This window comes from Sprattus sprattus, assembly GCF_963457725.1.
Source record: "Sprattus sprattus genome assembly, chromosome: 15".
In the NCBI taxonomy this organism is placed as follows: Eukaryota; Metazoa; Chordata; class Actinopteri; order Clupeiformes; family Clupeidae; genus Sprattus; species Sprattus sprattus.
Window position 1 is genome coordinate 7,119,471 of NC_137913.1, and position 26,148 is coordinate 7,145,618.

Sequence of the window (26,148 nt, forward strand, 5' to 3'; positions counted from 1 at the left end):
ACTTTAAAAGTTGATGCCCTCTAGTGGCTGAAGCAAGGAAGTGCACCAAACTATCACAGCTCCCTATGCATAAAGCTTCATGAAATAAACCAGCACACAGTAAAATAAGCAGATAGCTTTATTAAAAGGTGCAGATTTATACTCTGATGTAGATACATGATTATACATTATTGGAATATATTAAATGAACTGATCAGGTATATTGAAAAGCCAAACAAATAAATACACATGGATTAAAGCAAGACTACATCAAATCATGTGTATTACAAAGAAACTGATTTAAAAACAAGCCTATCAAACACTGATCAGTTATGAAGCCACATGTTTTGATTCGTACCCTCTTCTATGTATGGATACTTTTCACGTAATCACATAAATACACACATACTGTACTTTGCATACCTCTGTGACACACCTCTGACCTCTGACCCCAGATGTGTCCTGGATCAGAGATGTATCCATTACAGGAATAGCAGTCATCTGAATTTCACTGACCGTATAAATATAAAGACAGCCGCTACACCTCCGTCATCTTGGACAAACACAGCATCTCCTCCTCCTCCTCTCTATACCTTTCTGTTGAAACACTATAGAGACGTGGAATGTTTTTGGTGTTTTTTTCTTTTTGTTGGTTTAAATGCCTCACTATTTCAAATTGAAGCTGCTGAATGACTTAAAGATACAAATGCACATACCTCCAAACAGCCAGTTCTCAGGCCCACTGCAGATGAAGTTCTCTCATGAACACCATGTCACACCGAGCACTGTGTTGATTCAGATCCTCAGGTACACCAACTATACACTCTCCTATCAGACTCAATACACCTGTTCTCTCCCTCTCTCTCCTTCTCCCACTCTCTCCCTTTGTATTTCCTCTCTCTCCTTCTCTCCCTCTATCTTTCTCTCTCTCTCAGAAACACACTGAGACACATTCACACAAACACACACAGACACACCTTCTCAAATAATCTGACTGACTCCTCCTCAACAGTGTGGCAACAAACATCTCTGCCACTCCTCCTTAGAATAAAACACATGAACCAGAAACTGAACTCTCACACTGTTATCTCTCTGTGTGTGATCGTGGCTGTGAGAAATGGCAGAATCTTCGACCCGAAGACAGGATTCTTTCACTTGTCCAGTTTGTCTGGATCTAATAAAGGATCCAGCTACCGTTCCATGTGGACACACTTATTGTCTGGGCTGTATTAAAGGTTGCTGGGATCAGGAAGATGGTAAAGGCATCTACAGCTGCCCCCAGTGCAGACAGACATTTAGGCCAAGACCTGTTCTCGGTAAAAACATTCTGATTGCTGAAATGGTGTATGAATTTAGGAAGACCAGAATCCAAACTGATGTTCCTGCTCACTGTTATGCTGGACCTGGAGATGTGGAATGTGACGTCTGCACTGGGAGAAAACTCAAAGCTGTGAAGTCCTGTCTGGAATGTCTGGTGTCATACTGTGTAACTCACTACAAAGTTCACAATGAACTTTTTCCTGGACGAAAACACAAGGTGATTGATGCCACAAGCCAGCTCCAGGACAGGGTCTGCTCTCATCATAAGAAGGTTTTTGAAATATTTTGTCGAACCGATCAGAGTTGTATCTGCTATCTGTGCATGATGGACGAACATAAAGGCCATGACACAGTCTCAGCTGCAGCAGAACGGACAGACAAACAGGTCAGTACTGGAGCTACATATGTGACCAACATTTCTATGAGGGTTCTTATACTGTACGTATTAACTGTGAGTATAATACAAAAACTACAAGAATACTATCTCACCAGTCTTTGAGTCTGGCTGTTTCTGAAAGGAACGTTAGAGAAAAAGGAATAACCAGGAAATGATTATCAGGTGCAAGGTCCAGTGTTGAGTAAAACCAGGGAAACATTAACCTGTTGGCATCAAAGTGAACATAATCTTACCTTGCAAAATAATATTCTATTTTCTAGTTTTCTAAATGTGATGAGACAGCTTTGCTGTTGAATACCAGAGCTCCTCTTGAACTTAGCATGGCTCATGGCTTCATCCTGATTTTCACGTGAAGATGACTGCGTGTCATTGTGTCATTAAATATCTTGAAAAGACTCAAATGTACTTTAAGGTTTTTGCTTATGAATGATCAAATGCCATGTGTCATTTTTGTTCCTCATTGTTGCAAACAATCCACCGATAATAATTATTACAATATTTTTTAAAACAGAGGCAGGTGGGGCAGACCCAGAGGAGATTCCAACAGAGAATCCAGGAGAGAGAGAAGGAGCTGCAGGAGCTGAGGAAGGCTGTGAAGACTCTCAAGGTGAGAACTGACCAGAGGAGAGGAGGACAACAGCTGGCTGCTGGAGGAGCCATTTAAGGCTCAATCAGGGCTCTACTCCAGTCAGACAGACAGGAGTATGTAATGCTGAGCCACTTTCCAGCTCCTCTGAGCCACACTGTAGGTACCAGGCTGTGTGGAGGAGCTGAGTGAGTGGGCTGCTTTAGATGGACCCCTCCTCTTTGTGTGTTTCCTAACAGAGCTCTGCACAAACCGCAGTGGAGGACATTGAGAGGATCTTTACTGAGGTGAGTCAGGCTGAAGGACTCCTGAAGCGACTGGAGCAGGAGATTGCTGAGCTGAAGAGGAAAGATGCTGAGCTGGAGCAGCTTTCACACACAGAGGATGACATACATTTCCTCAAGGTAACTGTTGTTAATTGTGAATGTTTGAGGGCACTGATTTATGTTGAATATATTCCTAGGTGGAAATTTGAATTCAATTCAGATATTGTAGAATTTTCTTCAAGGATCTCTACATATCCAGATTGAAACTTTTTCTTCTGATCATAAAAAGTCTATAGCACTTTGAACAGATACCTTAACTCATACAGTTTCAGTGTCTGTAAAGAATGTTTTGTATTTTATCACCCAAAACATTTTAACATGATGAAGACATTTTCATTCTTCAGAAAACTTAGTTCACATCTCAAACATGACTGGATAACATTTAATTTAAGAGTCTCGCATGCACTGTGATATTTGAAGCTTTTAGTTATAATTACCAAAAAAGGTTTGTGATGGATGCTTTTTTTTTGCGAATGTAGCTATTCTCTGTAGCTATACTCTCTCTCTCTCTATCTCTATCTCTGTCACCTTTTCCTCCTCTCTCTCTATTTCTCAATCTCTGTGTTTCTTTATTTAGACTTTCCAGTCAGTCAGTGAGACAACTGTGCCTAAAGACTTATCCTGCATCTCTGTGAAGAAAGGCCTCTCTTTTGAGGCTGTGAAGAAATCTGTCTCCTCACTTAAGATGCAGCTGGAGAATCTCTGCAAGGAGGAAGTCATAAAGATATCTGCATCAGGTTAATCACATTACTCACATTTTACATACGTGTAATGACTCACTATACTCTCCCTTTGGATTGTACTAATAAGCTATATTTGAGGGTGAACTTTAGGAACCTGTATTTCTCAATATCACATATTCATATCATATCCTTTGTATGTCGGTGAAGCTGAGATATTCTACAGGTGTCTCTGTGTTTACATTCAGAGGGTCTTTCAGGTTGAAGCTGGAGAATCATAATTTCCCTCAATAAGAGAACACAAATGTACTGCCATCATAGAAACAGAAGGTTGATATAATATTGACATTTACAGCAGTCAGTGTTGTTTCTAATATGATTCTTTCTCTCTCAATAGTGACTGAAGTCCAGGCTATTTTGCCTCCTGAGCCAACAACCAGAGAGGATTTCCTTCAATGTGAGTTTGACACTCACACATTTTATACAGTTGACTTTATTCCAAATCACAAGTCAAGTTTCAGTAGAAATCACATTTTTACCCCCTCACGCAAAGAATCATAGAAACAATTTCTCTCTCACACACACACACACACACACACACACACACACACACACACACACACACACACACACACACACACACACACACACACACACACACACACACACACATAACCTAACACATAAATACCTAAGTTTGTCCTGTCTTCTCCTCCATCATCAGACTCCTCTCACTTCACACTGGATACAAACACAGCAAACAGAAACCTTCATCTGTCTGAGGGGAACAGGAGAGTGAAGAGAAGAAATAAGGGCCAGTCATATCCTGATCATCCAGAGAGATTTGATGAGTGGTGTTATCAGGTGCTGTGTAGAGAGGGTGTGTCTGGACGCTGCTACTGGGAGGTTGAGTGGAAAGGGGAGTGGGTTAATATATCAGTCTCATATAAAAGCATCAGCAGGACAGGACAGGTTAATGAGTGTTGGTTTGGATGTAATGATCAGTCCTGGAGAATGACCCTCAACCACACAAGCTCTTTTTTCAGACACAATAATAAAGAGACTAAACTCCCTCTAGTGGCCAGCTCCAGAATAGGAGTGTATGTGGATCACAGGGCAGGAACTCTGGCCTTCTACAGCATCTCTGACACAATGACCCTCCTGCACAGAGTCCAGACCACATTCACTCACACACTCTACCTTGGTTTTGGGCTTGATTCTGGATCATCAGTGAAGCTGCTGTGACTGACATATCTAGATGTTGTTAGCACATACATCTTACACATCACTCACATTTAAGGATCTAGCAGCTGGGCCTGAGAATCTTTGATCTTGGGGACAACAACAGACTGAAGCCATTCCCCCATATCTGGACCCCAGCTATTACAATATCTGTACCTCTAGACCTCTGCTGTAACACATGCAGTATCATCACAGCAGAAATTAGCCATTGTGTGTGAAAGGTTTTGATGAGTTCTGTGTCGAATAACCTTACTCTCCCAAGTGTTTAGTCCCTCTATTATTGCATACACATTCTGGTATCTGGTTTTATATGACCAATGCCTTTCTTTATTAAAACCGTTATAACCAGACCAGTATGTTTTAAAAAAAAATCTGGTGCAAAATAGTGAATAAAAAGTTATAAACTTTTTTTGGGTGTGTGTGTTTGTAAATGTGTCTGCAACAAAATGGACACATTCTAAAGGGAACCACATCCTTGCAGCTGTTCAGTTTCTGTAGACCACGCCATGCGGTTGCAGTCACTCACTGCAATGTTAAGGGGTAATGAGGGCTACCCCGTGTGTGAACACACCTTCACTCCGAGACCGGCTTGGAACTAGTAGAACGATATCATAGTGAGAACACACTTATAGCTGTTACATTATGACAGCTCAAAATACTCTCACAGTTAGAACCCGTGTTGTGCATGAACACGTTCATTTTTACGAGAACGATGAACTGAACGCAACTTAATTAGAAATAATGAATTTGAACGGTGAACACATTCATATTATCTGGGTCCGGTGCAACTGAGGTCTAGCTAAAACATTACGGAATGTTTTCCTTCTACTGAGGAAAGACGCTGTCTAAATTGAATACTTGTGTAACAGGTTAAAGTATAATTAATATGTGTGCAATCTTTCATTTTGTATTATGTGTATATAAGTTTAAAGGCACCCAGTGCAACTTTCGAGGCTTAAAAATAAACATTCAATTTCTAGTCTTTTTTACACATAGTAAGTTTCAATAACTCCATACGACTACATATCGACATTCAAGGAGCAAAGATAAGACGTCGTTGTGTGGTGAGAACTGATAGAAAATCGATAACAACAACAATCACCGCCATTTTCTTTATTTTTTGTAACCTACAATAAATAAAGCAGGATTCCAGTCAATGGAAAAATGGCCTCTCCCCACCGGCAATTGTTGTTGTTTACGATTTTCTATCAGTTCTCACCACACAACGACGTCTCATCTTTGCTCCTTGAATGGCGATATGTAATGGTATGGAGTTATTGAAACTTACTACGTGTAAAAAAGACTAGAAATTGAATGTTTCTTTTTCATTGAATGTTTATATAAAGTTTAATTTCACCAAAATCTTGATTTCTTTCATTATAGCTAATTATAGCTTATAGCTTATTATTATTTTCTGAGTAAGTGCGCCCTCTACTGGCTGGTTTGGTGGCTATAGGCTGCAGTGCCTTGCTCAGTCTATGTTTTGCCTGGCAACAAAAGGTACGTGTTCATAGTGTGGTCATATTCATTTAATGTAGGTTTGTGATATATGTGTTTTAAGCGTAAATTGTGGTGCACACAGTGGTTCATTAATATGTTTTGTGATCAGGACATATAGAGTTTGTATGTTTTGGAATTTTGGGATATATTTGCTGTTTTGTAAGTTTGGGAATTAGATATAGCTAACCTCGTGTGTTATCTATTTAACTATGCTAGTTTTCGTTTTTCTGTCGTTTTGTAGTGTAGCCCATATGTTTCAGTTGTCCTTTTGTCTGTCTATGTTTTGCCTGGCAACAAAAGTTGAATTCTACACACTGGACGCTAAAGTAAAGTTGCTTCAAAGAACTGCAGCGTCCTGTTATATTTGCACCTGGACACAACGCAGTAGTCGGCGAAGCAAGACCACGCTGGCTACACTTGCAACCTGTCATTGCTCAGTACCTGTTAAAAGGCCATAGTAATTATTTGTTAAGTTGTCAAGATAGAGCATGTTTCGGTAAATGAACATATTTGGTACAGTGCCTTGCATAAGTATTCACCCCCTTGGATGTTTTACCCTTTTATGGCTTTTATAAATCAGTCATGGTCAACACAAGTTGGCTTTTTGGACCCAATTTTTTTTTTTTTTTTTTTTTACAAAATAGCTCTCTTTAATATCAAAGTGAAAACAGATTTCTACACAGTTATGTAAATTAAATAAAAATATGTAACGAAAATAAGTGATTGCATAAGTATTCACCCCCTTTATAAAGACTGACCTAATTCAACAGAGGTCCAGCCAATTGGTGCTAGAAGTCTCACAATTAGTGAAATGGGGTTCAATCAACTTCAATTTTATATAGCGCTTTTCTATATACTCAAAGACGCTTTACAGATCAGTCCGGTCCAGTCCATTCATTCAGACAGTCATACCAATGGTGTTAAGCTACGAGAGTAGCCACAGCTGCCCTGGGGCAGACTGACGGAAGCGTGGCAGCCAATCAGCGCCTACAGCCCCTCCGACCACCACCTACATTCATTCCAGCATTCATTCAGATTCATACGATGTAATGTGATGCATGTCAGCTGTGCAGTGAATGTGTCTCAAGTGATTGTAGTATATCAACACCTGTGTCGTCCCTGTCGTCGTCCCCCCCTTGAAATGTCCACCAGATGGCGACATTCTTGCTGCAAGCCAAGCTTTAGTACAATGTCCTTTGAATTTCTGTTGCGGATATTCAGTTTTTGTAAAGAGACATTAAACTGGTTTCTGATGGTTTATTCAGTTCATGAATGGTGGAAAATGAATGACAGTATTCTCTACATGTCACGTTTGCAAAGGAATTTTCTTTAGTAACGCAAAGTCCTTGTCCTTATCAATAACAGGAGGCTGTTTGCACGAACACCAACACCCAACCAGGAAGTCGTTTCAAAGTTGCACAGCGATTTCAGGCGAAACGAAACTACGTGAAAACCTGTAAAGCATTATAGGGCACAAACGAAGAATGGCAGAAGCGGCTCCAAGTAAGTGCAATGTTGCAATGTTGATATTTACACCCATCAGTGTTGTTTGTAATTGATTCTTTCTCTCTCAATAGTGACTGAAGTCCAGGCTGTTTTGCCTCCTGAACCTACAACCAGAAAGGATTTCCTACAATGTGAGTTTGACACAAACACATTTTATACAGTTTACTCTCTTCCAAATCTTCCAAGTCAAATTTCACTAACAATCACATGTTCAAGCAGTTCAACATTTCTTTATGGCTGTTATAGTTCATGGGTAGAGGAAACAGTATATTTACAAGTGTCTTTTCCTAAATGGCGTTCTAAACGGAAGTTCAGGAGGAGATGTAACGAATTTGACACATCCCTCAAACATCAATCACCGACACTTCATTTAAACCCCGTTCTCCTCATCAGCACACACACACACACACACACTTCATTTAAACGCAGTTCTCCTCATCAGCTGAAGTAACTGTTTTGGCTCTCCCTCTCAACCCACCACCTCCCCTTACACCACTTGTCTCCCCTTGGTATAGAATGGGGGGTGCAGACATGTAATCTACATGACTCCTGTCAGCATAGTTGACTCCTGCACAATCCCTGCAAGGCGTTTTAGGTCTTTGCCAAAGAGCAGGCCAGACACACTCTTCTGCATGCATCTCTTAGGCACATTTCGAACTCTGTCTCTCACACACACACACACACACACAAACATACACACACACACAACCGTGCTCAATTCTGAACTTTTGAATACAGACACTCACACATGTACACCTGTACAAACATGTACAGAATCAGACACACAAACAAATCTCACTTCCTTCACAGAAGATCACAGAATTAACTCTCATACCCCTCACACAAAGATTCATATCAATTAATAAAAACCACAAACACAAACACACCTAACACATATAAATACTGTACCTAAGTTTGTCGTGTCTTCTCCTCCATCAGACTCCTGTCACTTCACACTGGATCCAAACACAGCAAATAGAACCCTCCAGCTGTCTGAGGGGAACAGGAGGGTGGAGAGAAGTCATAGGCTCCGGTCATATCCTGATCATCCAGAGAGATTTGATGTGTGGTGTTCTCAGGTGATGTGTAGAGAGGGTGTGTCTGGACGCTGCTACTGGGAGGTTGAGTGGAGAGGGGAGTGGGTTAGTATATCAGTCTCATATAAAAGCATCTGCAGGACAGGGTGTAAAGAGTGTGTGTTTGGATGGAATGATCAGTCCTGGAGTCTGGAACTCACCGACAGCAGCTCCTCTTTCTGTCACAATAATGAACAGACTAAACTCCATCTAGTGTCCAGCTCCAGAATAGGAGTGTATGTGGATCACAGGGCAGGAACTCTGGCCTTCTACAGCATCTCTGACACAATGACCCTCCTGCACAGAGTCCAGACCACATTCACTCATATACTCTACCCTGGCTTTTGGATTTTGAATCCTGGAACATCAGTGAAGCTGATTTTGCCACCTGAACCTACAACCAGAGAGGATTTCCTACAATGTGAGTTTGAAACAAACCCATTTTATACATTTTACTCTCTTCCAAATCTTCCAAGTTAAATTTCACTAACAATCACATGTTCAAGCAGTTAAACATTTCTTTATGGCTGTTATAGTTCATGGGTAGAGGAAACAGTATATTTACAAGTGTCTTCTCCATTTTCCTAAATGGCGTTCTAAATGGAAGTTCAGGGGGAAATGTTACAAATTTGCCACATCCCTCAAACATCAGTCACCGACACTTCATTTAAACACTGTTCTCCTCATCAGCACACACACACACACACACAAACACACACACACACACACACACCTCATTTAAACGCAGTTCTCCTCATCAGCACACACACACACACACACACACACTTAATTTAAACTCAGTTTTCCTCATCAGCTGAAGCAACTGTTTTGGCGCTCCCTCTCAACCCACCACCTCCCCTTACACCACTTGTCTCCCCTTGGTATAGAATGGGGGGTGCAGACATGTAATCTACTTGACTCCTGTCAGCATAGTTGACTCCTGCACAATCCCTGCAAAGCGTTTTAGGTCTTGGCCAAAGTCCAGGCCAGACGCACTCTTCTGGGTGCATCTCTTAGGCACATTTCGAACTTGAAGTCATGAACTGCCAAAAACTAGGACAAACTGGCAATGATATCCAGCTGATAAAATATATGCACCTGTCTTATGTATGTGGGATCTGTAAAGCAATCAGATCAACTGTCACCCCGACGCGCAGCGGAGGGTGTTGTTTCGTCCTGAAGGGAATTATTTTTGGAGAATGACCGACGGACAATTCATTATCCCTCTTATTATAAGGTTACTTGCCAAAAACGATAGAAGACATTCCTCCAACATACCTCTTTTTAATGATTTAGTTGCCGTTTCATGAGTCCCGTCTAGAAATAAATAGTTCTTCAAGCAAATAGAACTTTGAAGTTTCAGGTGTTGCATAGCAACCCATTACTTGCTGACTTCAAATTACCATGACTCTGTTACGTTAAAATTACCGGACTTCTAGCGGAATGATATGAAAGAGGTGAATTAGAAGCACAAAAACCGTTGCCAATGACAGCAGTCATTATCTTTTCGCAGTGGTATGATAGCAGGAATTAATGTAGGGTATGACGTAGGAATGGCCCATTCAAATCAACGGTACTTTTTGGAACATTCTGAAGAGCCGTATAATAAAAATGCATAACAGTGTGGTTGGGGTGAGTAGGTGTAGGCTGAGGGATTCAAGTAGATGAGGTGGAGAGACTACAACAGCATCCTACAGCGAAGATAGTCTAAACTAGGAGAGGAAGGAAGAGACATTTGTAATTCTCTGTATTTCTCTTTCTCTCCCACTCTCTGTCGCTGTCTCTCTCACACACACACACACACACACACACACACACACACAACCGTGCTCACTTCTGAACTGACACTCACACATGCACAGAATCAGACACACAAACAAATTTCACTTCCTTCACAGAAGAAATCACAGAAACATTCCCACACATCCCTCTCATCCTCCACACACAAAGATTCATATCAATTAATAAAAACCACAAACACAAACACACCTAACACATACAAATACTGTACCTAAGTTTGTCCTGTCTTCTCCTCCATCAGACTCCTGTCACTTCACACTGGATCCAAACACAGCAAATAGAACCCTCCAGCTGTCTGAGGGGAACAGGAGGGTGGAGAAAAGTCATAGGCTCCGGTCATATCCTGATCATCCAGAGAGATTTGATGTGTGGTGTTCTCAGGTGATGTGTAGAGAGGGTGTGTCTGGACGCTGCTACTGGGAGGTTGAGTGGAGAGGGGATTGGGTTAGTATATCAGTCTCATATAAAAGCATCTGCAGGACAGGGTGTAAAGAGTGTGTGTTTGGATGGAATGATCAGTCCTGGAGTCTGGAACTCACCGACAGCAGCTCCTCTTTCTGTCACAATAATGAACAGACTAAACTCCATCTAGTGTCCAGCTCCAGAATAGGAGTGTATGTGGATCACAGGGCAGGAACTCTGGCCTTCTACAGCATCTCTGACACAATGACCCTCCTGCACAGAGTCCAGACCACATTCACTCACACACTCTACCTTGGGTTTTGGATTTTGAATCCTGGAACATCAGTGAAGCTGTTGTGACTGAGATGTACAGATGCTAAATCCAGACTACATTCACCCAACCTCTCTACCGTGGGGTTATGGTTAGACATCAGTTATGTTGTTACACTGGGGTGGAGCGCTGGGGTGACCCCACGTATTGGTAGGTGTACCGCACTGGTGTGGTGGTGGTCTGGGCAGAAAACAATGCTCTGCAGATGACATCTGAGGCCAAACTTAGAAATATTTAACAACCCATGATGAATAAAGTGCAAATAAAAACAGAAAGAAGCCATTTTGTTAAATTACCTTTTTTGTATTAGATTACCTTGATTACAGTTTTTCTTCACATACTGTATATCACTGGCTGCACCTTGTGCTAAGTAGATGTCTGGGCCATGAGTCACCTTAACTGTTTTGTAACAATGGATCAATAAAGACCTCTCTTTGAGTACAAAAAAAAAAACATCTGTTTATTTTGGTAAATACATGGAAATTATTTTACTGTATTCGACGTTCTTTACAAATTAGTTGCATAATGTTCTGTTTCCGTTTATTTTACTACAGTACTGTACATTGAAAAATTAGAACTTCTGAAATTGTATACCCGTGTTGTGTCTTCAAATCTTCACACACACACACGCACACACACACCTAATCCATGTCCAAGTACAGGCCCTGTCCAACAGTCTAACACATGTTTTCAAGTCAAGTTCAAGTTCAAGTTTTTATTTAACCACCCAATCGGCCACACCAGGGCCAAGTCTGCCTCAGATACAGCTGCCATCTGAAACGGTTGCAGATTATTCGGATCAAAAAATAGTACAATATCCGCGTCATATGAAGTCATACAGGAAGTGTAATATACTTTCAGGCATTGGTAGGGGTAACGAGACCTAATGTTTAGCCTTATAATCTAACCCTATCCCTAACCCTTAAAAATCCTAAGAAAAAGTTGATTTTTTTTATCCGATGTATCCGCAACCATCTGAAACGCTCAGGTGTAAGAAAGCAGAGAAACCCCCTTATACTTTAGAATACTTTAAAAGATGATGCCCTCTAGTGGCTGAAGCAAGGAAGTGCACCAAACTATCAAAGCTCCTTAAGAATAAAACTTCATGACCACTTCATGAAATAAACCAGTACACAGTGGCAGTAAAATAAGCAGATAGCTTTATTAAAGTAACAGTATGCAACAATTATACTTCAGGATTAGGGGTAGGATAAGCAGTTTTACCTTAAAATAACAGCTTGAAAAAAAATTGGGATGCTACAATGACTTTTAATATGGAGAATCGCCTCCGTGCCATTGCCATACCAGGGTCCATATAACTGCTAAATGTAGCCTGACGCTGCCCGGCTTTCTACTGTCTGCCGAACTAGTAAGTAGCTTATTTGCCGTTCTAGTGGGAGCGTCAATGTCCATGGGAAGTTCAGGTAGTCAGTAGTGCAGTGTGTGACCCCTTCGATGTCCTCCCCAAAAGAGTCTTGCAGCACGCTCCAGTCAGTTGACTCAAAGCAGTCCCCGAGGGTATACTCTGCCTCAGGAGGCCACTTCCTGAAGGAGCGTGAGGTGGTTGGTTGTCTCCTCACTTTTAGAGTATATTTGGGTTGTAAGAAAACAAGATTGTGATCGGATTTCCCTGAGGAAGGAAGTGGTGTGGCTTTGTATGCGTTTCTCACGTTAGCATACATTAGGTTAATTGTCCTGTTCTTCCTTGTTGGGCAAGTCACAAACTGGTGAAAAGCAGGCGTTGAGTCAAGAGTAACATGATTAAAGTCCCCCGAAATTGCAATGAAGGTTTCAGAATGCTGAGTTTGGAGCCCATGGATAACAGAGCAGATGGTATCACAGGCGATTTCGATCATAGCTCGTGGAGGGATGTAAACGCAAATAACAATGCCGTGAGAGAATTCCCTGGGCATGTAATACGGACGTAGGCTCACGGCTAACACTTCGATGTCTGGGCAACAAATGGTCTCTTTTTACAGTCACATGCCCTGCCCCACCACCTAATGTTAACATAAAGTGCAAGCCCCCTACCTTTCCGTTTGCCACTTAGCTTAAGATTTCTGTCTGCTCCCACCGCAGTAAAGCCAGGTAGCTTCACGAAAGAGAGTGGCAAGCAAAGGGCAGCATGCACTAACTACAAGCCCTTCTACACTACTGCACTAGATGCTTCACACACACCCTGTGTGATCTGTGTGTGGGCCATCAGGGGCACAAACACACACATATGATAACTGCTCCATCTGAACTTGAAAGACTGACGCAAAATGACATTTAGGAGGCCACTCCTCAGCACACCTTGTTCTGGTGAAAACTAAACTTAAGTATTGCTTAGATGAGTGTGTGTGCAAAATGTCTTTAATTCATTCATTGTTTACTCCATTCGTTATTTTTCAGAGCTCAGGTATAATGTTGTTATCAATGATCTGTACAGTAGTCTAGATCTGCCAGCCTGAATTGATAATAAATGTTCTCACTGAAGAAACTTCACCCTATCACACACAATCCACGTTTTTCAGGCATATTGTGGATATTTTATTTTATAAGTTAGAGTATGTTACAGTAGCATGTGTGTGTTAAGGAAACCCAATGAAACACACACACAGAGTTGATCAGCCTGTCTGTACATTCAGCATCACTGTTGTTTTGTTTCTCTACTGCTGTGATTCAGGAAGAGCAGGTTTAAAGGAATTAAATTGAATTACATTGTATAGTGTCTATTTCTCGGTAACTTCAAAAAAAATCTAAGCAAAAGAAAGTTAGGCCAGGAGAATTAAAGCATGTTGTTTTGTGGGGACTAATATAACGTTTTGCATTTTAACTAAGAGTTTCGAATTCACCAGAACATTGTGTGCTGAGGAGTGGCTTTCTAGATGTCATTTGGCGTCAGTCTTTCAAGTCTGAACGCTTAATGACAACTAGGAAGCCACTCCTCAGCACAATATGTTCTGAGGGTAAAGACACGGTCACTTGGCAGGTCTGTCTCTCAGTGTGCTTGTGGTTCTAGGAGAAAGCAAACACAATGGAATGGATTGACGAAAGAAGAAAGAAAGAAGAGGACTCCTTCAAGTGTCCAATCTGTCTAGATCTGCTGAAGGATCCAGTGTCTATTTCCTGCGGACATAATTTCTGCATGAGGTGCATTAAGGGCTGCTGGGATCAGGAGGATCAGAGAGGAGTCTACAGCTGCCCCCTCTGCAAATGCACCTTCACTCCCAGACCTACACTCTACAAAAATACTCTGATTGCTGGATTGGTGGATGCACATAAAGGCCATTACACAGTCACTGCTGCAGCAGAATGGACAGACAAACAGGTCAGTACTGAAGCTACATGTGTGTCCAACATTTCTATGAGGGCTCTTATACTTACTAACTGAATGTAGTACTAACTACAAGAATACCATCTCACCAGTCTTTAAGTCTGGCCGTTTCCGCAATGACTTAACCCGTTAGAGAAAGGACGAATCAGGAAATGATTATCAGGTGCAAGGTCAAGTGTTGAATAAACACAGTGGCACATTAACTTACTTGTTGGCATTAAAATGAATTGCAAAATAATGTTCTTTTCTGTTAAATAGATTCTGAGCCAGCTTTAAAAGTTTTTGTTGTTTAATAACAGTGCTTCTCTTGAACTTAGCTCAGGGCTTCATTCTGATTTTCACATGAAGATGATAACGACTGCTTCAATGCGTCATTAAATACTCAAATGTACTTAAAGGTTTTTGCTTATAAATATTCAGTTGTCATGTGTGATATTTGATCATTATTGTTGATAGGAATCAGGAAATGATTATCAGGTGCAAGATTCAGTGTTGAGTAAAAACAGGTTCTACAGGTTCTGAACAAGCTTGACAAGTTTTTGCTGTTTAATACCAGTGCTCCTGTCACAGGGAGTGGCAGTGTGGATCCTACTACACCACCCAGTTTTAAGAGCTGAGACACTACGTGTACAGGTTCTTGAGTGGGTGGGAGCAACACAACAGAATAATCCAGACAACAAAGTCCTGATCAAAAAAATGTAATATGTATTACAAACTTTGCTTTCTAAAACAAAAGGTTCACCATAACACAGATCCATCTAAAGTCCATGTACAACAGTCCGTGGCCAAGCTGAATGATTGGGGGACGGACCTCAACTTCAGCGCAGCAGTGAAGCAGCTGGCAAACTTAAAACTGTGACCTAGTGCAGCAGAATTGGCCTTCATCAGATCCATACAAGCGACCTGGGCGACGCGATCTGGGCGACCCCATGCATTTCAACGGGAGCCAGCTCCATTGTGACGTAAACCAGCGATCTGAGCGACGCGCCTGATGAAAATTCGAACATGCTCAAACTTATGCAAATGAGGAGCGATATTTCACCGGCAGCGGCCAACATTTCAGAGAAAGAACACGCCCACTCAAAGCAATGGAATTTGATCGCGTCGCTCAGATCGCTTGTATGGATTTGCACTAACGAATCCTAAGGGATGTCCAGCATCTCACAGACTGCTGTTTAAAAAAAGTGGCTATCATAGCTGTAATTACAAGCACCTGTTACCGTGCAGTCACCTGCCATTCACACGGTTGCGTTGGAATGCGTTGATCGGTCAAGGTTGACGGATCCCCATTTACTTTGCCGAACTGAATTGTGGCTCAGTTGGGTTCTGTTGCATTGCGTTTCATGCGTTCCTTGTGGCAGAAGTTGAAAAATGTTCAACTTTTAGAGAGGCAACGCTCACGTCTAAAGAAGGCGGACCAAACCCTGCAGATGGTCGTATTTGTACCTAAAAGTTGTTTGTTTTACTTTTTTGGCTTAGACTTTTTTTTTATTTACCGAGAAATAAACACTGTACAATGCAAAAACCCCTTTATTGTAACTGAAAAACACGTCTGGTAGGATTTGCGAGGTGTCTGAGCCACCTATCTAATGTTAGCATGCTACTACTCACAAGGTAAACAGCTTGCTAGTGGCGTGATTGGTTTGTTGACCTGTCAATCTCACTATAACGTCTCTGGTATCAACAAAACCCCATGCACCAGACTCCTCCTCTGCCATCCGTTGGATCAACGCATTCCAACGCTTACGTGTGAAAGGCCTGTCAGACGCTGGTAAAGTACTTGAAGGTTTTTGCTTATGAATGTTCAGTTCAATCATTATTGTGTTAAACAATGATAGTATCTAGATTTATACCTTACTAGTGAAGTGCCCATAGGGGGTAACATCTATGACGACGATTGTTCTATGACTATGACATCATTCACAAAAAAAGTGTCCCGATGTATCTGTTGTAATTCGTTTGTACTTTGTTTTCTCATCATTGCAATATTATAAACCTCAGTCTGCATTTACCCTGGCTGGGAGAGGCTGTCATTCGGAAGATACTGTGTGTGATCGCCTTTGCTCTGTGTTCATTAAACCTGTGAATAAAAGGCTGGGTGCCAATAAAATCACAACGCAAGAGTGGAGTACTACACCGCTACAACGGTGACATGGGTTTGCACCGTAGGCTACGGCAAACGGTAAAATACAAATATCTCGCAAACTGTGAATTCAAAAATCTTCAAAATCAAGGATGCACAGGTTCATGACATGCGTAAGCTACATGCAAAATATCATAACTAACGTACCGTCAGGGAGATACACCCTAGACAGACTGACTGACACACAGAGATTTTTGGATTTATAGATAGATATGTCCATATTTTGATGGATAACTATTCCCTGTCTGTTAGATGACTGTAGCCTACAACTCTAGACATTAGGCCTACTTTGAAACTTAATATAAAGAAGCTTAAAAATAAACGAATAGATCAAATCAATCACTGTCTTAAGATTACCTGAGCAAAAGTCTGTATCTGTTCACCAAGAAGAATTTGAATGCGGACCTTATCGTATCCAACGCTATTCTGAACTTTGAGTGAAGGCAGGATAGTTTATATTGTTTGATACTGCTAGGCGTATGATTGTGACGTCACTACCCATAGTGCCGACGGGACGGGAAACGATAACCCATTGTTTCCTATGGGAAACGGTAAAATACAAATATCTTGCGAACTATAAATTCAAAAATCTTCAAAATCAAGGATGCACAGGTTCATGACATGCGTAAGCTACATGCGAAATCTCATAGCTCAAATAACTACCGTCAGGGAGATACGCCCTAGACAGACTGACTGACACACAGAGATTCCTGGATTTATTGATAGATATTGGAAGACTCAGTCGAGGATTTGTCAGTCATGATCCAGGTTTTATTCTTGAACAATGATGGCCATCATTGTGAGACAGAGCTTGAGTTCCACTTGCCCAGAGCTTCGCCTCAAGATAATCTACCTATTCCTTAAAGGACAGGCTGTTATATACATAATGTATAGGGTTGTAACCATCTATTCAAATAGGCCATGGCTGCAGACTCTTTGTCCTGACCCGGAGGGGGAAGGGGTTTCTCACCTCCGTCCCCAGGTCAAATCAAAGAGTCTCACCCAGGAATGCTTACATGCTAATAAAAGTAACATTTATACTAGGTATAAATAAGATGGAAGTATTGACTATTGCATATCCTTATTAACTTTGAATACCGGTCCCTTCAACAATCCACCGATAATATGGTGAAAAGAGGCTGTTTTTCTTTTTTAAAACATAAGCAGTGGGGGCAGAACCAGAGAAGATTCCAACAAATAATCCAGGAGAGAGAGAAGGAACTGCAGGAGCTGAGGAAGGCTGTGAAGACTCTCAAGGTGAGTACTGACCACATAAGACAACTGGTGACTCAGCAATTGTTTGTTATTGTGTTATCACTGTCATGCTGCCATGATCTCTACATGATAAAGACCATCACAGAAAGACATGGTTTGGCAGGATTTGTCCTTGGTCATTTAATCAAGAAGAGCCAGTCGCACCACGAGTGAGTTTGCTCCTTCACTTACCTCTGTGGTCCTCCTGTCCCCCTCCTATTTGTGTTTCTCTTAACAGAGCTCTGCACAGACAGCAGTGGATGATAGTGAGAGGATCTTTGCTGAGATAATCCGCTCCATTGAGAGAAGGCGCTCTGAGGTGAAAGACCTGATCAGAGATCAGGAGAAAGCTGTGGTGAGTCAAGCTGAAGGACTTCTGAAGCGACTGGAGCAGGAGATTGCTGACCTGAAGAGGAGAGATGCTGAGTTGGTGCAGCTTACACACACAGAGGATCATATCCATTTCCTCAAGGTAACTGTTGATGATGAATTGTTAGTGCACAGAATATTTGAGGGCACTGATTTATGTTGAATATATTCCTAGGTGGATATTGTAATTTAATTCAGATATGGTTGAATTTCATTCAAGGATCTTTACATATCCAGATAGATCCTCATTCTTCATATTATAACACATAGTCCACAGTACTTTGAACAGATACCTTACCCCATGAAGTGTCGGTGTCTGTGAAGGAAGTTTTTGTATTTATCTTTGAAAACATTTGAGCATGATGAAGACATTTTTATTCTTCAGAAATCTACTCAAAATCAATGTGGCTTGTGGTTAATTGATAAAAGCACATCTGCCCTGGCATCATGGCTCACAGTTGGTTTGGAGGCACTTGAGGTGCACAGGTGCCTGCCACTCTGCCTCTTTGGTCAGGCCACATGTAGGTCAAAACAAACCAGTGGCGGTTGGACAACCATTTATGTTGGATTGATTTGAGATTCATAACATCAACCAAAACCTTGAATTTAAGGAATCACCACATGGGCTTACCCCGCTAACAGTTAGCCAAATTGGGAGAGCTGCCTGGCAGGGAGTGCTCACATATCTAGATGCTGCACACATACATAAAAGGATGATTTCCAGGTTAGGCTTAGGTTGCACCCAGATACTCATAATGTTCCATTTAGTTCACATCTCACACTTCAGAGGATAATATCTAATTTAAGAGTCTCGTGTGCACTGTAATAGTCAAAGCTTTAAGTTATAATTAACAAAAAAGTTTCCTGATCAACTGTATTTAAACTTACAACTTACTTATACGTGGATGCTTTATTTTGAGAATGTAGCTTTTCTCTCTATGTCATCTCTTCCTCCTTTCACTCTATCTCTGTGTTTCTTTATTTAGACTTTCCAGTCAGTCAGTGAGACACCTGAGTCTAAAGACTTATTCTGCATCTCTGTGAACCAAGCCCTCTCTTTTGAGGCTGTGAAGAAATCTGTCTCCTCACTCAAGACGCAGCTGGATAATTTCTGCAAGGAGGAAGTCATGAAGATATCTGCATCAGGTTAATCACATTACTCACATGACTTACTATACTTTCCCTCTGGATTGTACTAATAAGGGTAATGTGATGGTGAAGTTCAGGATCCTGTGTTTCACAATGTCACATATTTGCACAAGAATGTCTTTTTTTTATCACACTTATCACACTTTTTGTATCACTGTTTACCCAACTCTTACCCAACTGTATTACCTGTACTTAGAATACTTTTTTGCTTTTTTATTGTTTTACTGTACTAACCGTACTTACACCACTTACTAATCATTATATTACTAATACCTCATTCACTTCTTTTTACTTATTACCACCACTAATACACCTGCACTTTATATATTTCACATTTATATATTTCACATCTATCTACATAACACTTCCTACCTCAATTGCTGCTAGTCCCAATTCTGTTTATTTTTCATACCTAACTCTTACTGTATATATCTTATTTATTCAATTATTCCACTTTACATATGCACATACTCTGCACTTTTATTGCTATTTTGCACTTCTGGTTAGATGCTAAACTGCATTTCGTTGTCTCAGTACCTGTACTCTTGTCTGGGAATTCCCTGCCCCTTCACTGCATTTCATTTGCTCAGTTAGTCTGGCAAACTACTCATCAGCGATCCACTTCACTCACGTAATTGGACACGCCTTTAACCAATCAGACCAATGATACTATACAACGATACAACGATCGGTAATAAAGCAAACACATATTTTTTCTGTATGAATTGTTCCAGGGCAAGTTTCTGTTCTGTTTTCAAAGAAAACTTGCCTTATCGAAGTTTTGCGGTACTTCGGCGGCCACCATGTCCAATTTTTAAAAACTCTGCGTGCAGTAGATTTTGTAACGTAGCCGTGGTAAGTTTAAATCCGCCAATGGCGCGCCAGGTAGCCAAAAGCCAGTTTGTGATTGGCTCCAAGGATTCTGGAAATCTTGAAATGAACGGCTATCCAAAGTTGGCCAGACCCAGTGCAGAGGAAAATCAATTTGGCCGGAAGAAGTGGGGCGGGACTTCCCAGACTACCTGTACTCTGTACAATGACAATAAAGTTGAATCTAATCTAATCTAATCTAATCTAATCTAATCTAAAATCTAATATTTGTAACATATCCTTTGTATGTCGGTGAAGCTGAGATACTCTAAAGGTGTCTCCATGTTTACTTGTCTTAAGAGGGTCTTTAATGTTGAAGAAGTTGGAGACTCAAAATGTCCCTCAACAAGAGAACACAAATGTACTGACATCATAAAACAGAAGGTTGATGCAATGTTGACGTTTACACCAGTCAGTGTTGTTTCTAATATTATTTCCCTCTCAAATAGTGATTTTGCCTCCTGAACCTACAACTAGAGAGGATTTCCTACAATGTGAGTTTGACACAAACACATTTTATACAGTTTCCTTTATTCCAAATCACAAGTCAAGTTTCAGTAGCAATCACATGCCCTACATGTTTAAGCATTGCAACATTTTGTTATGGCTGTTATAGGTCAGAGGATACAGTCTTTTTAAGTCACTTACTATACTTTCCCTCTGGATTGTACCAATAAGCTAAATGTGATGGTGACCTTGAGGAACCTGTATTTCTCAATGTTACATATTTGTAACATATCCTTTGTATGACGGTGAAGCTGAGATACTCTAAAGGTGTCTCCATGTTTACTTGTCTTTAAGAGGGTCTTTAAGGTTGAAGAAGTTGGAGACTCATAATGTCCATCAACAAGAGAACATAAATGTACTGACATCATAAAACAGAAGGTTAATGCAATGTTGACGTTCACACCAGTCAGTGTTGTTCCAAATATGATTCTTTCCCTCTCAATAGTGACTAAAGTTCAGGCTATTTTGCCTCCTGAATATACAACTAGAGAGGATTTCCCACCATGTGAGTTTGACACAAACACATTTTATACAGTTTTCTTTATTCCAAATCACAAGTCAAGTTTCAGTAGCAATCACATGCCCTACATGTTTAAGCAGTTCAACATTTCGTTATGGCTGTTATAGGTCAGAGGATACAGTCTTTTCCAGTTTCTGAACTTAAGTTCAGGAGGAGATGCAACTTACTTGCCACACCCCTCTCAGATCAATCACCCACACTTAATTTAAACCCAGTTCTCCTCATCAGCACACAGACACCTTTTAGACACATTTGGAACATAAAGTAATTTACTGCCAAAAACTAGGATAAACTGGCATTATCCAACTGATATAAAATATGCACCTGTCCTATGTATGTGGGATCGGTAAAGCTATCACATCAACGAGTCACACATACACAGACACATATACACACTCTCACACACACACACACACACACACACACACACACACACACACACACACACACACACACACACACACACACACACACACACACACACACACACATACACACACACACACACACTTTCTGCAAGGAGAAAGTCATGAAGATATCTGCATCAGGCTAATCATACATATTATTGACATATGTTTACATGTTATGACTTACTATACTTTCCCTCTGGATTGTACCAATAATCTAAATATGATGGTGAACTTAAGGAAACTGTTTTTCTCAATGTCACATATTTGTAACATATCCTTTGTATGTAGGTGAAGCTGAGATACTCTACAGGTGTCTCCATGTTTACTTGTCTTTGAGAGGGTCTTTAAGGTTGAAGAGGCTGGAGACTCAAAATGTCCCTCAACAAGAGACCCTACTATTTACTGCCATCATAAAAACAGAAGGTTGATGCAATGTTGACATTTACACTAGTCTGTGTTGTTGTCTGTGTCTCTCAATAGTGACTGCAGTCCAGGCTGATTTGCGTCCTCAACCTACAACCAGAGAGGAAATCCTACAATGTGAGTTTGGCACAAACACATTTTAATATAGTTTACTTTATTCCAAATCACAAGTCAGGAGCAATCACATTTAAGCAGTTAAACATAGTCCTACATGTTTTAGCCGTTCAACATTTCTTTAAGGCTGTTATAGTTCATGAGTAGAGGAAACAGTGTCTTTTCCAGTGTCTTTTTCCATTTGACTAAAATGGCGTTTTACATGTACAGAATCACACACACACAAACATATCTCACTTACATGCAAACAATCTCCTCACAGAAGAAATCACAGAAATAAATCTCATTCCCCACACGCAAAGAATTATATAAAACTAGAAAATGCATTTCCTGAAGGAAATACCAGTGCATGAAATGCAAAAGTTAGGAAAGGAAGAAGAAAAGAAAGAAGAGTGAAAGAAGGAAAGAAGAAAGGAAAGAAGAGTGGAAGAAGGAAAGAAGAAAGGAAAGAAGAGTGAAGAAAGGAGAGAAGAGAGGAGGAAGGAAAGAAGAGTGAAAGAAGGAAAGAAGAAAAGAAAGAAGAGTGAAGAAAGGAAAGAAGAGTGGAAGAAGAAAAGAAAGAAGAGTGAAGGAAGGAAAGAAGACTGAAAGAAGGAAATAATAGTTGAAGAAGGAAAGAAGAGTGAAAGAAGGAAAGAAGAAAGGAGAGTGAAGAAAGGAACGAAAAGTGAAAGAAGGAAAGAAGAGTGGAAGAAGGAAAGAAGAAAGGAAAGAAGAGTGGAAGAAGGAAAGAAGAGTGAACAAGAGTGAAAGAGAAAAAGAGAGTGAAAATATTGAAAAAAGGAGATAAAAATTGAGTGAAGAAGAGAGATTGAGTGTGAGAGAAAGTAGACTGAGAGGGATAGAGAGAAAGATGGAGAGATGGAGAAAAAAAAAAGTAGAGAATGGAAGGTGTCTTAATGTTCCTAGTTACAGTTAAATTGAGAGGGACAGAGACGAGGTTCCTTGGATTTGGCGCAGGTGTCAGTGAAGCACAGGTGCAAGCCAGTTTAAAGACCCTATTATGATGTCATAATGGCCCAATGTAAGTCAATGGGAAAATTTAGATTCGTTTTTATTTAATATCTTAAAAAGTATAAAGTTTAGAAAAGTGAAAAATACATAGCATAAGTGTCCTTTACAAGACCTACGCGACAAAGTTTGAATGAAGTTTCTACGTTAAGCGGTTCGGGCTGAATTAATCGCAGAAAAAGGTGAGAAGAAGAAGAAGAAGAAGAAGAAGAAGAAGAAGAAGAAGAAGCCTAGGAATAACAATACAGGGCATTTCATGCACTGTAATAACAACACACACACACACACACACACACACACACACACACACACACACACACACACACACACACACACATACTCAGCACATATAAATACCTAAGTTTATCCTGTCTTCTCCTCCATCAGACTTATGCCACTTCACACTGGACCCAAACACAGCACACAGAAAACTCCATCTGTCTGAGGGGAACAGGAGGGTGGAAGGTAGAGATGAGTACCAGTCATATCCTGATCATCCAGATAGATTTGATGTGTGGGAGCAGGTGATGTGTAGAGAGGGTGTGTCTGGACGCTGCTACTGGGAGGTTGAGTGGAGTGGGAAGCGTGTTTCTTTAGCAGTCTCATATCAAAGCCTCGGCAGGAGAGATTATTTTGGATGGAATGATCAGTCCTGGAGTCTGGAACTCTCCAGCAGCAGATACTATTTCAGGTACAAGAGTGAAATTACTGAACTCCCTCTAGTGGCCAGCTCCAGAATAGGAGTGTATGTGGATCACAGGGCAGGAACTCTGGTCTTCTTCAGCATCTCTGACACAATGACCATCCTGCACAAAGTCCAGACCACATTCTCTCACACACTTTACCCTGGGTTTTGGCTTGAAGGCTCTAGATCATCAGTGAAGCTGCTGTGACTGACATATCTAGATGCTGTTAGCACATACATCTTACACATCACATAATTTAACACATCACTCACATGAAAGGATCTAGCAGCTGGTTCTGAGAATATTTGATCTTGGGGACAACAACAGGCGGAAGCCATTCCCCCATCTTTCGACCCCAGCTATTGTAATATCTGTACCTAGACCTCTGCTGTAAGACATGCAGTATCACCACAGCAGAAATAAGACATTGTGTGTAAGAGGTTTTGATGAGCTCTGTGTTGCATAACCTCACTCTCCCAAGTGTTTAGTCCCTCTGTTATTGCAGACAGGTTCTAATACCTGGTTCTATATGACTACTACAATATTGCGTACCATGGCAGTAAATCTTAATGAGATTGTTTTTGTCCAACATTTGACCCCCAATGAAATGTGTTCCTCAGTTTCTTTGTCAAAACCATTCTAATGACACCAGTAGGTTTTAAAATGTTTTTGATGCAAAATGGTGAATAAACAGTTATAGACTGGCATTCAATGTGCCTTAATGCACTCTCTTCTTTGGTTTGTTTATGTGTATTTTTATGTGTGTGTGTGTGTGTGTGTGTGTGTGTGTGTGTGTGTGTGTGTGTGTGTGTGTGTGTGTGTGTGTGTGTGTGTGTGTGTGTGTGTGTGTGTGTGTGTGTGTGTCTCTGTCTGTGTCTGTGTGTGTGTGTGTGTGTGTGTGTGTGTGTGTGTGTGTGTGTGTGTGTGTGTGTGTGTGTGTGTGTGTGTGTGTGTGTGTGTGTGTGTGTGTGTCTCTGTCTGTGTCTGTGTGTGTGTCCGTGTCCGTGTGTGTGTGTGTGGTTGGGGGGGAATATAAAATGATCAGTGAAGTTGGTGCCACTCTTCAGTCCTACACTTTATTGAACTTCTATGGTAACAATCTCAGTCAAACGCAGGACAACATGTTACATTCCTGGTGCTGCTGGGTTGGGACTTCCCATGATGGCCAGACCTCTTAACGTCTCATGCAAGTAATCATACCGAAACAACCTACACTGTGTACTACAACACATCAGAGGACACCAAACTCACCACACTGCTCAACAATACTAACAGTTAGAGCAACAGCAAACCTGTTCCTCTCCTGGAATTGATTTAATCCATTCATGGCCTTCTACACATTTACGTCATTTAGTATTCGGAGAGCTATAGTCATGCATATAGTTATGCATTATGAAAATACTCAACCTTGACATTGACGTCTTTCATATCATCCTGCAAGTATTAAATATGCATCCTGCAAACTGTTAAATATAGTGAAACTTGAAGTCAGCAAGTAATAAGTATATGCTACACATCATCCGAATCTTTAAATTCAATTTTTATGAGGGAACAATTTTTTTCATAAGACTGCACCAAAATCACTTTGATCTTGGGGACTACGACAGACTGAAGCCATTTCCCCCATCTCTGGACCCCAGCTATTACAATTTCTGTATCTCTAGACCTCTGCTGTAACACATGCAGTATCATCACAGCAGAAATTAGCCATTGTGTGTGAAAGGTTTTGATGAGCTCTGTGTTGCATAACCTCACTCTCCCAAGTGTTTAGTCCCTCTGTTATTGCATACATGTTCTGATATCTGGTTTAATATGACAACCACAATATTACGTACCATGACAGTAAATCACAATGAGAGTATTCATCCAACAAAATCCAATGAAATGTGTTTCTGTATTTCTTTATTAATGCCATTATCATGAGACCAGTATGTTTCAAAAATGTTTCTTGTGCAAAAAGATGAATAAAAACTTATAATCAGTAAGTAAATTATTAGTGAAGTTCAACTAATTCAGCACTGAGTCAGCCCTTATCTCTCCCTCTCCCTCTCTCACTCATACACACACACAGTCTCTCCCCCTCCCTCTCTCTCTGTCTCTCTCACACACACTCTCTGCAGCTGTGCACTTTCTGTTGATCTGCTAGGGAATCCAGCGACTATGAGGACGCCTTGCGGTTGCAGTTACTGCAATGGTTAGGGGCACACCTTCACTCCGAGACCGGCTTG

The 26,148-nt window shown here is 40.9% G+C and overlaps 2 protein-coding genes across 2 annotated transcripts; both read left to right on the top strand.

Moving 5' to 3' along the window:
- Positions 1 to 1,096: 1,096 nt before the first annotated feature.
- On the top strand, positions 1,097 to 19,381 carry LOC308376233 (tripartite motif-containing protein 16-like; the record flags this gene model as incomplete). The annotated part of the gene is made up of 9 exons (XM_080852528.1): positions 1,097 to 1,684; positions 2,208 to 2,303; positions 2,522 to 2,686; positions 3,186 to 3,345; positions 3,686 to 3,745; positions 8,476 to 8,981; positions 17,775 to 17,864; positions 18,100 to 18,216; positions 19,217 to 19,381. The coding sequence occupies 9 exons, from the start codon at positions 1,097 to 1,099 to the stop codon at positions 19,379 to 19,381; spliced, it is 1,947 nt and encodes a 648-aa protein (XP_080708654.1).
- LOC308375689 (stonustoxin subunit beta-like) lies at positions 3,997 to 4,533 on the top strand (the record flags this gene model as incomplete). Its single annotated transcript, XM_080851873.1, has 1 exon — positions 3,997 to 4,533. A coding segment is annotated over one exon (537 nt), but the record flags the coding sequence as incomplete, so codon positions are not given.
- Positions 19,382 to 26,148: the final 6,767 nt, after the last annotated feature.